Consider the following 15,696-nt stretch of genomic DNA (forward strand, 5'->3'; position numbering starts at 1 on the left):
GCAGAATTTTTTCGTATCTTTTACGATTAATGAGAGAAAATTTAATTTCAAGGAATAAATTTAATAACTACTCCAGTTATACATATATAACCTTGTTTGAAGCAGTTTACGCGTTTTAGGTCACCCGAGTTCCTGAGGTAACCTATTTTCGTCCGTCGTCTTGCATTGTCCGTCTGCGTGGGTCGTAATACTTTGGAACATTTTCATCTTCTTCTATTGAACATCTATAGAACTAAGAGCATTTATGGGTAATGGGGAACAAAAATTGTGAATTTCATGGTCACTGTCCTCTAGGGTTTGAGGGGTGGAGCTAAAACCATAAAAACTAATGAATTTTTAAAATAGTCTTTATTCCTGAACTTCCAGCAGTCAAACTCTTTGCATTATTATAATGAGCATTGAGTCTCCTAACAAAATTGTGAAATTCAAGGCCCCAGGGTTATGGATTCTGGAGTTAGGGTGGGTCTGTATCGATCAAATGCTTGATAAAGTAAAACTTTTTTAATTCTTTGAAAATCTTCTCTGCTCCTGGGTATTATCCAGACAATCTTAGTTATCAGATATGATGGTTATGAGGAGCAAGAGTGTCTCTTCCAATATTGTGAAATTCATGGCCCCTGGGTCAGGGATGCTGGCGTTAAGGCGGGGCTCTACTGATCATATAGGAAAATGCATTAAATCTATTCTTTGAAAATCTTCTCTGCTCCTGAGTACTAAGCAGACAAACTTTGTGCATGGTTATGATAAGCAAGGCACCTCTTCCAAAATTGTAAAATTCATGACCGATGGGTCAATGGTTCTGCAGCTGGGCGGGACTCTATTGATTATGAATTGAAAATGCACTGATTCTTTGAAATTTATTTCTCTGCTCCTGGGTATTTAACAGGCAAACGGAGTGCATGGTTATGATGAGAAAGGACGTCTCTTCCAAAATTTATGAAATTCATGCCCCCTGGGTCAGAGGTTCTGGAGTTAGGATGGGTCTCTATCGATCATAAAGTGAAAATGATTAATCCTTTGTAAATCTTCTTTTCTGATTCTAGGCATTACGCAGACACACTAAGTACAAAGTTATGATGGGCAAGGGTGAATTGTGAAATTCATTGCTCCTGAGTCAGTGGTTCTGGAGTAAGTGTTGGGCTCTATTGTTCATATAGTGAAAATGCATAAATTTTTTATAGTGATCTTATATCATCATTTAACTACCATTCCTTGGATCCTTTACAAGGTTGAATTAAACTCAGATGACCGTTAAGGCCCATGGGCCTCTTGTTTATAAAGCATATTGTGAACTGCCCCAACTCAGGTTATAAAGTATGTCTTTGGTAGTTATTTAATTCATTCCTTAAGGGAAAAACACAATTTTTTTCTTCTAAAATTGAAATAGCTTCGCTTAAATATGTGCCTTTCTGACTAAAGAAGCGATATCTGTTTAGTTAAGCAAATTTATTTTTGACTTATTATAATTAAGCTACGTGATTTGGTGAAAAGTCGGGAAATGCGACGTTACAGTCCAAGAATCTTTTTGAAAAGTTTTGGAAATGTATGAAGTTTTGTCACTGTTAAGTTTCTGGAAACATTTTCAAGAATCTTTTCTAATACACATCATATAAATAAAATTAGATTTCGATTAAAAAATACATCTACTGGAAAATGGCAATATACTTCTGTGTGGGAGATTAGAAAATTTGTGTGTGTACGTACTAGTATCTTTAAATAATTTTAAACTGCAGTGTGGCGACGTCGAAACTTCTAGCTTTATACTAAATTAATGCGTTGGCATTAAGGTATCACACCGGTAATTGTTTTCACTATGTAATTCTATATAGAATAAAAAATCATTAAAAATCAGGTATTCGAATTCATGAAAAAATATTTAGCAGGAAGTGTTAAACGTTACCAGTCACATCAGCTGACACCAAAAAATAGGGTACCTACACGGCATTTTCTGATTTTTTCCATCCGCAAACAGGAATACCCTCAAAACCACGTGTATTCAATGTGTTTATAAACATCCTGTGTGCACCCCAGGAAGTGGCCTCCTATGCCCCGAAAGAAATAGTTCCTGTCAAAAACCTTTAATATTTTACAAAGGACATAAAATATCCTAAGCACAGATACCAAAAATGTAAAAATAGAATAAGGGAAAATACAAAATTTCTCACAATAAAAAAAATATTTCTTTATTATGTATGGAACTACAATTGAATAAGTTCATTTTGATTGGTCAATTACCGGTGTGATACCTTGAAGGACCTATGAAGTTGTCAGATTTTTTTCATTTTTGCACCTGAGATTTCTTAAATAACTGTCACTAACATCCTGAAGTCTGGGGATCTAATTCCCATTATTGCTGGAGATATGATGCATTTATCTCCCTTACTCCACAGCAGTCAAGAATACACACTGAGCACTCTGACAGAAGATTTTTGTGCATATTTTGAAGCAGAATTTCATCCTTAATAGACTAAGCCTGGCAACCAATTTTGTATCCGTGGAGAGTATATGCACTGTTCTTCACAACAAACAAAAAATAATTCACAAGTCTGAGACCATTATGCAATTATTACATAACAAAATTGCATTTTACCCTCCTAAGAATGACAGAATTTACAGAAATTGTTAAATATTAGGCTGATAATAAAATCTGCATCTGGTCAATTTATGTTCCAAATAAAGCCTAGGTACTTGTCTACAACCTGCTATGCAGAAGTTTATCTAAAAGCTGTGTTGTAACACAGGGCAGTCCAAATGATATCAGCATCTGGGGAGGTTCTGGACAGCTCTGACACTCCATTAAACTTGCTTTGATGATAAGAAAATGGAGAAAACAATTCAGATGTAATTTATTGTTGTGATTTATGTAACTGGCTTTCTCTGCAGACACAAATTAGCCATGAAATTCCAATTGAACATACATAATTATCCTCTTTTCATTGAATTACTCAGGAATTTCAAAGGTGTTTGATGAATTTGCATGATTAATTCAAGATTACAGCTTTTTGTTTCACCAAATTTACATAAAAATTCAACATTTAAATTTAAAAATATAAATCTTAAACATTTTTATGGGTCTTAACACTTTTAAATGTGAATAAATGCAACAAAGAAACTAATATCAGGCCATCCTCCATGATTCTTGGAGGTGGGTGGGTGTACAAAAACTGCTGAAAAAATATATAGGAAGTGACAAAAGAAGAACAGGGCACATTATTAGCTGAATTATGGTTATTCTGATATTTTGATTGTGTAAATATGTCAAATTTCTTCATCACTTTAATTTGTAATTTATTAATATTTCAGTACATTATTGTGCTTAACAAATCATGCTAAAATAAACATCCTGACTGAGACTTAATTTAAAAGAGAGGGTCAACACCTACATAAAAGTGGTAAAATGACAAAAAACATTCTCCGGCAAACTGAAAAATCTTGAATGTCAGCTGCGAAAGCATGGAAAAAGTCTAGAGAACCATAACAGGCATACCATGGTGCTAAGTGACATTCTGTACTATATGTGTGATGCATGGTTGGGACTCAGAATAAGTATTCACTCTCATGCCCTGACAGTATTTATGCATTTTTGGTCATAAGCTTCTTATTTTTGACAAATTCTTCATAAATTTTGTTTGTACATTACTTTTATTAGACAAATTTAACTCATTTCATTATTTCTATTCCTCCACTCCAGTAATAAATGAATCACTTAAGGTGAATAAAATGAAAGTAAACCCAGTCTCTGAAAAATTTAACACTTTTTAAAAACATGTTTTACTTCTTCACATTTTATCGCAGTTGTCGCTTTTGTTGAAAACTCATTCGCAAACCCAGAATTAGTCTTTTCTTGAAAAAATCAGCCTAAAGTGCTTTCACGGCAAAGTCTGAATACACTATAATTGACTGCGGTCAGGTGGTGCACAGAGTTTAAAGTCATCTAAAATAAAAAACCAACATTTTCTAACTTCTTTCTACATGTCAGATGCATAATCTTACTTTGAAAGTCATAATTTGGAGTTTTGAGGGTGAAACATAACATATTATTAGTATTTTACATAGAAATCTGTATAAATTAATGTCAACCCTACTTCTAAATTTAAAAATGTGTGCTTTCACACAGAAAGTTCATAAAATGACATATTTTGTTGAAATATGCCTTCATAAAATTAAAACTGCCTTTAATATGGGGGTAGATGATTTTACACGATCACCTTCAAGGTATCACACCGGTAATTGTTTTCACTATGTAATTCTATATAGAATAAAAAATCATTAAAAATCAGGTATTCGAATTCATGAAAAAATATTTAGCAGGAAGTGTTAAACGTTACCAGTCACATCAGCTGACACCAAAAAATAGGGTACCTACACGGCATTTTCTGATTTTTTCCATCCGCAAACAGGAATACCCTCAAAACCACGTGTATTCAATGTGTTTATAAACATCCTGTGTGCACCCCAGGAAGTGGCCTCCTATGCCCCGAAAGAAATAGTTCCTGTCAAAAACCTTTAATATTTTACAAAGGACATAAAATATCCTAAGCACAGATACCAAAAATGTAAAAATAGAATAAGGGAAAATACAAAATTTCTCACAATAAAAAAAATATTTCTTTATTATGTATGGAACTACAATTGAATAAGTTCATTTTGATTGGTCAATTACCGGTGTGATACCTTAACATGACATCGTTATCAGAAACAAATTGCGGTATCAATAGAATTTAACCCATGTTTCCTTTGTGATCATGAGCATGAGAGTGTAAAATTAAGATCGTTCAGCAAGATTCTTCAGAAGGATGTCGTGTGTCGCCATTTGAGTCTTTCAATTATATTTATTCCTCAAACCTTTGCTTACCAACATGCACATGCATGTAAAGCATGTGTCTCAAGATAGGTTTTGATATCATAAATAATGAAAAAAAAAACCATCGAGAAAATAAAGTATCAGAACATATCGTTTTTAACATATAAACCATATCAAAAATACAAAATATAATGAAGGACGATCTCACTTACATAAAAAAAAAGATTTTCTAAAATTGATTCATTGGCTGATTTTTAATGCATACCAAATTCAAATTCAAATTAAAAATGAGTTAAACATAGTTTTACAGCTTATAAAATAGGTTAATCAATTGTAAACTATAGCTTTCGAAGCATAAGCTATAGTTGACGACTTGATAACTTTATGTATTAGTTTTCATCTGAAAAACTATATTTAGGAGTTGTAAACTATAGTTTATGATTGCTTCTGCGAATAACAGTTATGATAGTTTTTATTGAAAAATGAAAATTCTCATCTGTAACATGTTATTAACATTCGTTAACCATAGTCAAGAGTTGTTAATCATTGTTTCAATAACCGTGAAACTTATGTTTTACATTTGTAAATTATATAGTTTTCGGTTAACAATATTTTACAGTAAAAAACGGTATATAGTTTATTCTTATAAACTACAGTTTTGAGACATAACTTATAATCAACATTTGTCAATCATATTTTATCGTCATAAACTGTAAATTAATTCTTAACTTGACTTTAGATAAACTATTAAATAGGAAATTTGAACGAGTAACCGAGTAAAAAAATATTAAGTCAATAGTCGGTTTGACCGAGCAATGGTCGGGTACTCGAATACTCGTTGACATATCTAGAATTCAGTTCATTTTGTAAGATAAGTATAAAAATTTTGAACTTTCTGTAAAATAAGTAACTTAAAACACATTTTGCATATAACTTAATATTTAAGTTCAATCTGTAAGATAAGTACATATATCAATACAATTACATTGTAATATGTGTTAACGCTGTAGTATATTTTGTGAGATAAATATAATAATGGAGATTTTTGTATGATCTTCACAACAGATTTGTAAGATACTAGACATTATTTTTGTAAAAGAAATAATACATGTACAAACTCTTGAAACAAAGCAATCATGTATATAATGTTATTTTTTATCAGTATCTTGTGTTTTACTTTTTTATGCCCCATTTGAAATAAGGGGACAAATTGCTTTGCACCTGTCGGTCTGTTGATAGACCAAGTGTTGTATATCTTGAGAATCCTTTGTTTGAAGGACATCAAACTTGGTACAACCTAAAAGTAGATTACCCCTATTGATTTTGAGGTCACAAAGTCAAAGTTTAAAAGTCAAACTATTCAAGATATAGGAAAATATTGTCCGCTCAATATTATGAGAACCCTTTGCTTGATAGACGACAAACTTGGAACACTGATTCTCCTAAAGTGTAAAGTTCCCTACTGATTTTGAGGTGACAAGGTCAAAAGGGACACAGGATGATATTGTTCAGCCAAAATCCTCAGAACCCTTTGCTTGACACACATCAAACTTGGTGCATTGGTTCCCCATAGGAAAACGATTACCCATTTTGATTTTTAGGTCATAAGGTCAAAGATCAATGGTCAGACTGGACATAAGAAGATATTGACTGCTCAATATCTTGAGTACCCTTTGTTTGACAAACATCAAACTAGGTACGATTTTTAAAAAAAAAAATTTCAAACTAGGTACGATTTTTAAAATTTTTCTTAAAAATTTATTTGTTTTTGTCATAGAATTCGCAAAATTACGTAGGTGACATTCATCATTTAATTTTTGCTGCCAAACTTTTAAGAAACAAATATCTATGACATAGAATGGGCAGAAATTTTCAATTTTAATTAGGAATTATACTTTAAAAAAGCCAATTCTGATTCCCACTAGAATAAAACAGGACATAAAATATTTTAATTCCTTCACGAAATAAAAAAATTTATTAGCTTCCTGTTTCAGAAGTTAATTGATTTTAAAGATTTTCAGTAGGAAAGAGCAAGGTGTACTAAGGATATGTACACGAACGGCAATAAAGATGTCATCAAACAATAAATAAACAAACCTAAAATGTTCAGCGAGGGACAGAAGTTGTTTTATTTGCCCTTGGGTATGATTTCATGCATTGAAATCGAGCACTCTCTATTCGATTTGTTCTTGTGTCCCTTCATTATGGTCTGCCCAGCTGAAGTGTAAATAAAGTTGTTTTAGATTTGTTAATTTAGATGTCATTACCGCTAGATGGTTAAGCTAAAATCGATGTTTTAAAATAGGTAGGCAATCTTTGTAAATTTGTATTGATTTCTTAAAGATGCATGTATACATAGTGTAATTTAATATTAATATTTAATGATTTGGGGACATTGAGTTTTTTTTAGCTTAGATAAAAGATATTTATGAAGAAAAATGTATTTTTGATAATAATGCACATGGAAGATTTTTGAAAAAATGTTTATATAGAGATTTTATATCAAGTCTGATTAAAAGTAAAATAAACTTAATAAAAAGCTCCACAGGCAAACTTGTAAAGTTTTGTACACTCTTTGTCCCTGAGATGCTGAGTGTCATGGAACAGAGTACAGTTTTTCATAGCACTCGGATACCCATCATCCCATACAGAGGAGTCTATGATTTGGTCGGTGACCACCCATCTGTAGACGTCACCTTCCAGCTTCCCTCCAATGTAAATATCATCGTTATCTTCTACACTCACCAAGCCTTAAAATACAAAACTAGCTAAAATTATTATCTGAAGTAAAATAGTTTGATCGTTGTAAATAAACATAAATCATAAATGTGTTCTCCCTTTTAACGCGGACGAGTGTAGATAAATACTGTGCTTTTTTAAAATATATATATATTTATCACCTCAATAAAAGCTAATTGATACATGTAAGCAACTTTACACATATCTGAGGATGTGATGTAACTAAAAACTTTTTTCAACATTTAAATCTATAATAAAAGCACCTGATCTGAAGTAGAGAATGAATATTCAAACAAGATTAGGTTTCATACAACGCAATATTTCACGCATTCCTATAATGCTCAACAATGTTATAGTTTCATGAGATCTTTCGATCAAAAGTGAAGATACAGAGCAGTAATCAAGCTAAAAAATCAAGTTAAACATGATTAGAAATTTAAAGCACACATGCCCCCAGAAATACCAGAGGTCGTATCAGGTGTCATGGTGGATAATGAATATACATTTCATACAGTATATTGGAGTGCATAACGATGTTGATGAAACTCTGTAGATTCATAAAAGAATTTTTAGCTTCTGTGTCCCGCTAAATATTTTAAAGTTACAACCGGCATAACTTTTACTTACTTCTTAGATAGTTCTTTAAGAGAGTGACTTGTGCTGGAGTGTTGATATTTATAAGTCGTTGCGAGTACGTTTTGCATGTATTATCAGCATCATCCCAGGTCTTCAATTCATTGGAAAAGTGTATACAAAGTCTATTTTCTTCATCGTGGTAAAATGTACCAGGGCATTCGTCTGGAAATAATACAGGGAATAAAGTTTGCGACATTGCAGAAAAAAATATAATCATAAAAGGTTATATGTATGTAATTATGTATATTTTTGAATGGTTGCACTCCTTAATCCGCATATAAACAAATAAAAACATTTTATTATTTATATTTATTTATGTTTACATTTCATCTCAATTGGCTGAAAGTAATTAAAGTATTGTATTAGTGATCTGTACGTTACATTTATGGAATAGCAAACTCCTTAAGAAATCTTTCAAACAAATGACTTAAAATAAACCAGATCTAGCATATTCAGAGTTCATCGATTGATTAACTCAATTGGTGTTTTGCTTGAGAAATAAGGGAGTCAATACATAATATAAATAGAACATTACATCTTACAGAAAATGATATTGTGTGCAATATGCTACACTTACAGACACAGGCGGTATTGACAGAGGACCACTCTCCGTCTAACTGACACGTGACCGTATTTGTTGTATTTGTCAGGTTAAAACCTGTATAACACGTGATGTTCCGGATAGAAGAATATACATCTGATCCAGTGCTCAGGTTCCCGTTTGGTATACTGGGAACTTCTCCACAAACTGAAATATATCATATCAAGAGACATGTTCTTTGCAATTCAATCGTTGTTGCAACTGAGAAAGATGTGGATATAATAATATAGAGTCGAGTGAAAAACGGTTCATATGAAATTTCGGTAGTTTACTTGATGGATAGGTGAAGGGGTGGGGGTGGGATGGTGGTGGGGGTTGTAAGTCGTAATTTCGATATAATGACAAGCTGGTACCCAATCCATCAAGCTAAGGTTCTTTATAATAAAAATTTGTAAGAAAAATAAGTATTTCATCCTAGAAGACATTTATAATATTCAGTAATTCATAGTTTTACCTATATTTTCGCATCTCCCCGTGACATTGGACCAAGTTCCGTTGAGTTGACATATAGAGGTAAGGTCACCACTAGGTGTCGATACGTTGTTACAGTGATAGATAAGCACTGTACCAAAGGCACGCTTGCTGGACTGGAAAGTCGTGTTCGAATTGATAACGGTGTGGGGTTCCCCGCATTCTAAATGAAATATTTTTATTCTATAGCAATTACATGTTTTAATGTATATTTAAAAGTATAAATTGCTAATGTGATCTTTAACTAAAGTGTCTTTTCTTTTGCAGTTTAGGACCATCATTATTCCTTACTGTTTCATGCTTTTAGACATAGACCTAGTAAATATGATCCTTTATAAAGTTTACTATACTACCTGAAGTAATGCACTGAATTCCACTAAACGTATGGACGCATTTACTGTGTGGACCACATTTTATACCACAACAGGGGTCTGGGAATTCCTGCAAAAACAGAATAATTTACTTCTAAATACAGAATTTTACCAGCAATTATAGTTGCATAGTATTAATAACACTGTTCATGATGGTTCAAAGAAAAATATCAGTCTTTAAGTCTCAATTCAATAAAAGGACATTGTTTCGAGGCTTGTTCTTTCAGGATGAAAAATTGTTATAATGGTTAATTTATAAAAGAAATCCTTAAAGATTTCCGAAACTCTGGTTGTTAAAAATGATCTTCAGCACCAAGTGATCCTTAAATGAGTTTCGACTTTTCTGACATATAATTTTCACCGAAATCCACAAATCCACATTGAGCAATAATTTCTAAGTAAAATGTTTTACTGACGTGCGAGAATAACTTACTTGTTTAATGTCGTCAAGGGATGAATAGTGATAAAACTCAGACGTTTGCATTGTACCCAATGCCATGTCGTCGGCACTGATCTCGCAGTGAAAAGTTTCCCATTTATAGTTGATAGACGCACAGTCTGTTGACGAGTAACATTCCAATTTACATGAACAGGGGCCTATGTTGCTCACAGTGCGAATTACGTGGTTTTCCAGACGAGTATTATGAAAAGTGAAAGCTAATATCAATGAAAGAGATGAACATACAAGAAGGCGCCGAAAATTGTACATTTTTATCAGAAGTAATTTACAATGTTAAAAAGCAAAAATTTGAAAATAGTTCATCTCTGTTTACTAGAGCATGCTCTTTGCCCTTATACTCCATCTTATCAATTGAAAATTTTCACTGATATGTTAAAAATCAAATACATTTGTAAACATTTTTAAACAAACATTTTTACAATACAGAATTGATATTCGCTTTTAAATTGCCTTTTTCTTGTTTGGAAATAGTTTGTGTTGACATAGTTAATGGTTATTTATTTGTTTTAAATATTCCATATTCACTTATACTTGTAGGATAATATATTGATCATTCATTAAAGGTCCTCCATTTACTTATTCTTCACATTACTTCTGTATACATACAAATTAATTTCAATCATAAAAGCGCAAAATAATTTTCAAAAATTGTCCGTTTATTTGTGGTAGTCTGTTTTATGTGATAAAGCTTTAGTTCGGGGAGACAAACAGGGATCTGAGCTGTAATCTTTTGAGCTTTTCTGATCACCCGTTATCCGGTGTCCGTCATCTTAGGAAGCCGAGGGTTTTCGGTGAAATATGGAGACAACGAACAGTATTCAAGCTCATAGTCCATTTAAACAATACAAACTGGGAACAGAGCAAATATGGACCTCCAAAAACATCAGAGGCGGGATCAGGTGCCATGGAGGAGTAAGCATCGTCTGTCGACCGGTCACACCCGTCATGATCGGGCAAACGGAAAAATCCGTAGAAATTTCAGTGTGTAAATAATGGCGTAACAATTAGTATGAAAAAAGTCAGTTAGCATTTGTCCTAATGATAGATTTTATTTGCTGATAAGGTCATTGTATCGACCATAGAACTTGCAAAATGATGACTTCAAAAGAGACTGTTGATATCCATGTTTCTTCATCTTGTTGGTTAACAGCTTGCCTCATTTTAAAAATTGATCGAACGTAGAGCATGCTCTTGCGCATCGAATCAACTCGGAGACATTAATCCCATATGCAGGTGATAAGGGTATATTGCTACATAAGTAAGGGAAGTTGACGATGGAAAAGTTAAAGTAATCACGTCTATCATTAAGTTTTGTTGTTATGTTACCATTAGCGTCTTTTCCTAGTAAAATGTTCATTTCGCTCCCCATAAACCAGTAATGATCTCATATAATATTTCTAATTTTCTTATTTAAGAACACTCTTAAGAGCAACATACATGTGAAACAAATATCACTATCCCTAAGTGAAAGAATAATCGTTTGTTATCTGTTTTTGTCCGTCGTCTTTCGTCGTGCATTGTTCGTCGTCCATAACATTCTGAACATTTTCACTTCTTCTATGGAACCACTGAAGCAATTTCAAACAATTTTGGTCTATAGCATTTTGGAGTGAGGAGCAACATAAAATTACGAATTCCAGGGTCTCTGCACCCTTGGGCCTGAGGGGTGAGGTGAAAACCATCAAGTTAAAAATTAATGCAATCTTTAAAAATAGTCTTATTTACTCCTGGACATCATGTAGTTGAACTGTTGTCGTAATTGTAATAAGCACTGAGCCCTCTACAAAAATTGTGAAATTCATTGCCCCAGGGTTATGGGGTTCTGGAGTTAGGGTGGGGCTCCATAGATCATATAATGAAAAATGCATAAATTCTTTTAAAATCTTTACCTCTCTATAAATATATTGAGGAGATAAGTGCATGTTCATGATGAACAAAGGTGCCTCTTCCAAAATTTTGAAATTTGTGGCCCAAGACTCAGGGATGATGGTTAGGGGCTTGATTTTATAGTGAAAATGGATTATTTCTTAGAAAATCTCTGCTTCTTGGTATTAAGCAAACTAACTAAGTACATAGTTATTATGAGCAACAGTGTCTCTTCCAAAATCGTGAATTTCATGTCCCAAGGCTTAGGTGTTCTGGTGCTTGGGAGGGGCTCTATTGATTATATAGTGAAAATGTAATATTTCTTTGAAAATCTCTACCCCATGCGTATTAAGCAAACAAAATAAGTGCATAGTTATGATGAGCATGAGTGCCTCTTCTAAAATTTTGAATTTCATGGACCCAGGGCCAGGAGCTTTGATATTTTTAAGGGGAGGTGGGTTATTGAGCATAAAATGAACGTGTATTATTTCTTTGAAATTCTTTTTCTTCTCCTAAGCATTCAAAAAAAAAAAAAAATCATAGTTATGATAACAAAGGGATCTTCTTCCAGAATTATGCATTTTATAGCCCTTGGTCGGGGTTTAGGTGTTAGGGAGGGGTTCTGTTGATTATGTAGTGAAAAATGCATTATTTCTTTGAAAATCTTCTTTTCTGTTCCTGTGTTTTAAGCAAACAAACTAAGTACATTGTTATAATGAGCAAGCGTGCCTTATCCTAAATTGCTATTTTAATGGAGTCAAGGAATCTAGTATAAGAGAAGGAATCTATATATCATATGGTGAATTGCATGAATTGTTTTAATATCTTTTTTCTTTGTTTCTGGGTGCATGTATTTTGCATACTAATTGCATGATTATGATGAGCAGGGGTGCCGTTTTCAAAATTTTGAAATTCATAGCCTCTGGGACATGGGTTTTGTGTAAGGACGGTGCTCTGTTGAATGTATTGTGAAAATGCTTATATCTTTGGAATTATTCTTCTCTGCTCCTAGTTATTTAGGAAACAAATTAGTGCATAGTTATGACGAGCAAGGGTGCTTCTTCCAAAATTAATGGCTCCTTGGGTGGGGGTTCCGGTGTTAGGGTGGGGTTCTATTGATTATATAGTGCAAGTACATTAATTTTATAATTGAAAACCTTATCTGATCCTGCACATTAAGCAAACAAACTAAGTGCAAAGTTATGATAAGCAAGTGTGCCTCTTCTAAAATTGTGAATTTCATGGCCCCTGGGTCGAGATCTTGTGTAAGGATGGTGCTTTGTTAATTATGTAGTGAAAAATGCAACATTCTTTGAAAACCTTATACTCTCCTCCGGGGCATCCAGGAGGCAATCAGAGTACAATGAAGAAATAAGCAGGGGTGTTTTTACTACATATATTAAATAAATTCTGGATCACTTGGCTCTGTGTTCTGATGCTGGGCAGGGATCTATTTAATTTGTATTCTACTGAGAGAAGTATTTCCCCTATTCGCCTATGATAATAATCTCCTGTAAATAATTGAATTGAAAGGTCAATTGAATAAGTGATTTATGCATATAATGCAAAAAATACTTTCTTAGTTTTTGATGGTCGGGAAGATGAGTAAAAATAAGAAAAAATATGGTCGAAGGCCCTAAAATCGTTAGGGTCCGAATTTTGACGGTTTCTTTCTTTTGTTTATATCTCCATCGATTTTGCAAGAATAGACTCATCTTTGTAAACAAAACGAACTACGGTAGACTTGCAATCGCATCCCCCCACATGCAATCAAAATTTCCTTTTTAACTATGACTTTTTTCATAAAGTTTTCAGGCAAAAATATCTGATTTACGTTAACTCTCTTTTTAAAAATATCTTTGGAATCATATTACCAGCAAAAGCTTGCAACAAATAATTTGACAACATGTCGTCTCCATAGACTGATTCATTGATGAAACGTTTTGGAAAATAGACCAAGACAATAATATTTTTAGTTTAATGCAAACTATTTTTTACATTAAACCAAGAATTTGTCAAAAACTGAAAGAGAAAATAATGACATAATCTGATGGCTCACATTTGTTATCCTGATATAAAGAAGTAATCCAAATACAGGCAATATTCACCAACTACCTTGAAGTTCCCTATGCCTACCTCTTAATACAAAATGACAAATAGGTCTATTCAGTTTTGGGAGCAGCGAGGCAGTACAATGTGACACCATTGCATTGATAAATGACATTTAGCCAATCAAATGCTAATTCTACCTTTGATAGAATTGATTCTGATTAAATTGCAATAATTTTAACGATATTTACATCTATACTAAAAATTTGTTTTGTTTTGCCTTGCATATCGATCGAAGACGTAACCGTCGGAATTATGACTCGGTATGGCGGCGCCCATTGTTTAAATGCATCGCATTTGATAACAGATAAAAATTTTAAGTTGAATCCCTATATAGAAAACATTACACTTTGAATGAAGTATTTTTAGGCACAATTTATTTTTGTGGATAATAAATTATTTGATATTTAAAATTTACACACCTTGATAGACTGTCGAAATATGGGCACACAAGGATACCTCATCCTTGTACAAGAAATATTCTTCAAAGACCAAGAGAGGCCAGTTTGAGAGGGAATGAGATGTGTTTACTTAAAGTGCTCAGGTACTATTGTTTTGTCTAATTAACAAGAGTGACAAATGGGGACAAATATAGGCAAGTAAATAGATCTACTTTTTGACTTGCTACTGAGCATATTTTGTTAATCCCCGATCATCCTATTTCTCTTGCTTTTGGGCAACATATCTTCATCTATCAATTTTGTTTTATTTATTACTTCATGAATCCTTTACAGTGCTGTACATGCATTATACTCAGGTCACCCTTAAGGCCATTGGGCATCTTGTATTGGAGGGTTTTTGCTGTTTGAAATTTTACTCTACAATCTTGAAAATCACACTTCAAATAGTTTACCAAATTTCAAAAAACAGAAATATGAAATAATGCTTCCTTTCCATGAAACAGTTTTATATGGTAAATAGAGTGAGATGCTGATATTAGAACATCACGTGTTTTAATGGGATGTAAAACCTCGTAAAAGTGTGTAATTCAACAATGTGCCATTCTCTGACAACGGGATCAAACAAGATTGATACAAGAAGGAAGAGTACACGTAATTATAAATCTATAAAGTTTTCCTCGTCTGTTACCAATACATATTTGGTTGTAGTTTAGCGACAATACACTCTGTTATTCTTCAAAGCATTGTCTTACTACAACCGCAAGGAATTTATTGAAACATTGTTGCCTGGCAACCTTTTCAATGTAGGAGTGTGCTTTGTGAAAGGTGCTTATTTTACTTAGATTTTTTTTTATTTAAAAAATCTCCTTAATTGGCGCCTTTCTTGCCAATCCTCGTGACGGAAGAGATTTCTCCGTGCTATTGATCGGCAAGAATAACGATTCATACCAAATTGGCCAAACTTCTTAGGATATATACGTGTTATGATTTAAGATGTCGGTCTCAACAGTTCGGATTAACAATATTCGGAATCTTGTTATCGGTATTTCGATTTTTTATTGTGGTGAGTTTTTTTAATAGAAATTATTTTCTATTACAATATTTTTAATAATACATGTATAGTACAGTACGCGTCGAGAGAATTTATACCAGGCAAAACTTCTGAGGGCTGGGATCCTCTTCTGAAAAAGTAGTTCTCAAACTTGCCACTAAAATTTGCAATAGCAGCAATAATTTCA

At 33.1% G+C, this 15,696-nt stretch overlaps 1 protein-coding gene across 1 annotated transcript; it reads right to left on the minus strand.

The window, feature by feature from the left end:
• Positions 1-7,333: 7,333 nt before the first annotated feature.
• Positions 7,334-10,331, minus strand: LOC133196931 (uncharacterized). The gene is made up of 6 exons (XM_061332777.1): positions 10,056-10,331; positions 9,605-9,692; positions 9,235-9,414; positions 8,757-8,927; positions 8,171-8,341; positions 7,334-7,554 (listed from the first exon to the last, which is right to left on the minus strand). Exons 1-6 carry the CDS (start codon positions 10,329-10,331, stop codon positions 7,334-7,336), a joined length of 1,107 nt encoding a protein of 368 aa, XP_061188761.1.
• Positions 10,332-15,696: the final 5,365 nt, after the last annotated feature.

Source organism: Saccostrea echinata, unplaced genomic scaffold (assembly GCF_033153115.1).
Source record: "Saccostrea echinata isolate AGI-Se365-2 ecotype Australia unplaced genomic scaffold, CSIRO_AGI_Sech_v1 ptg000030l, whole genome shotgun sequence".
NCBI lineage: Eukaryota > Metazoa > Mollusca > Bivalvia > Ostreida > Ostreidae > Saccostrea > Saccostrea echinata.

What these genes read in the sequence shown, in the direction of transcription:
- LOC133196931 (XM_061332777.1), bottom strand. Translation starts at nt 10,331, where the DNA reads ATGTACAATTTTCGGCGCCTTCTTGTATGTTCATCTCTTTCATTGATA. An exon ending in CCCTTGACGACATTAAACAA is followed by an intron (nt 9,693 to 10,055) that starts GTAAGTTATTCT and finishes CTGTTTTTGCAG; the next exon opens with GAATTCCCAGACCCCTGTTG. An exon ending in CTTAAAGAACTATCTAAGAA is followed by an intron (nt 7,555 to 8,170) that starts GTAAGTAAAAGT and finishes TTGTATTTTAAG; the next exon opens with GCTTGGTGAGTGTAGAAGAT.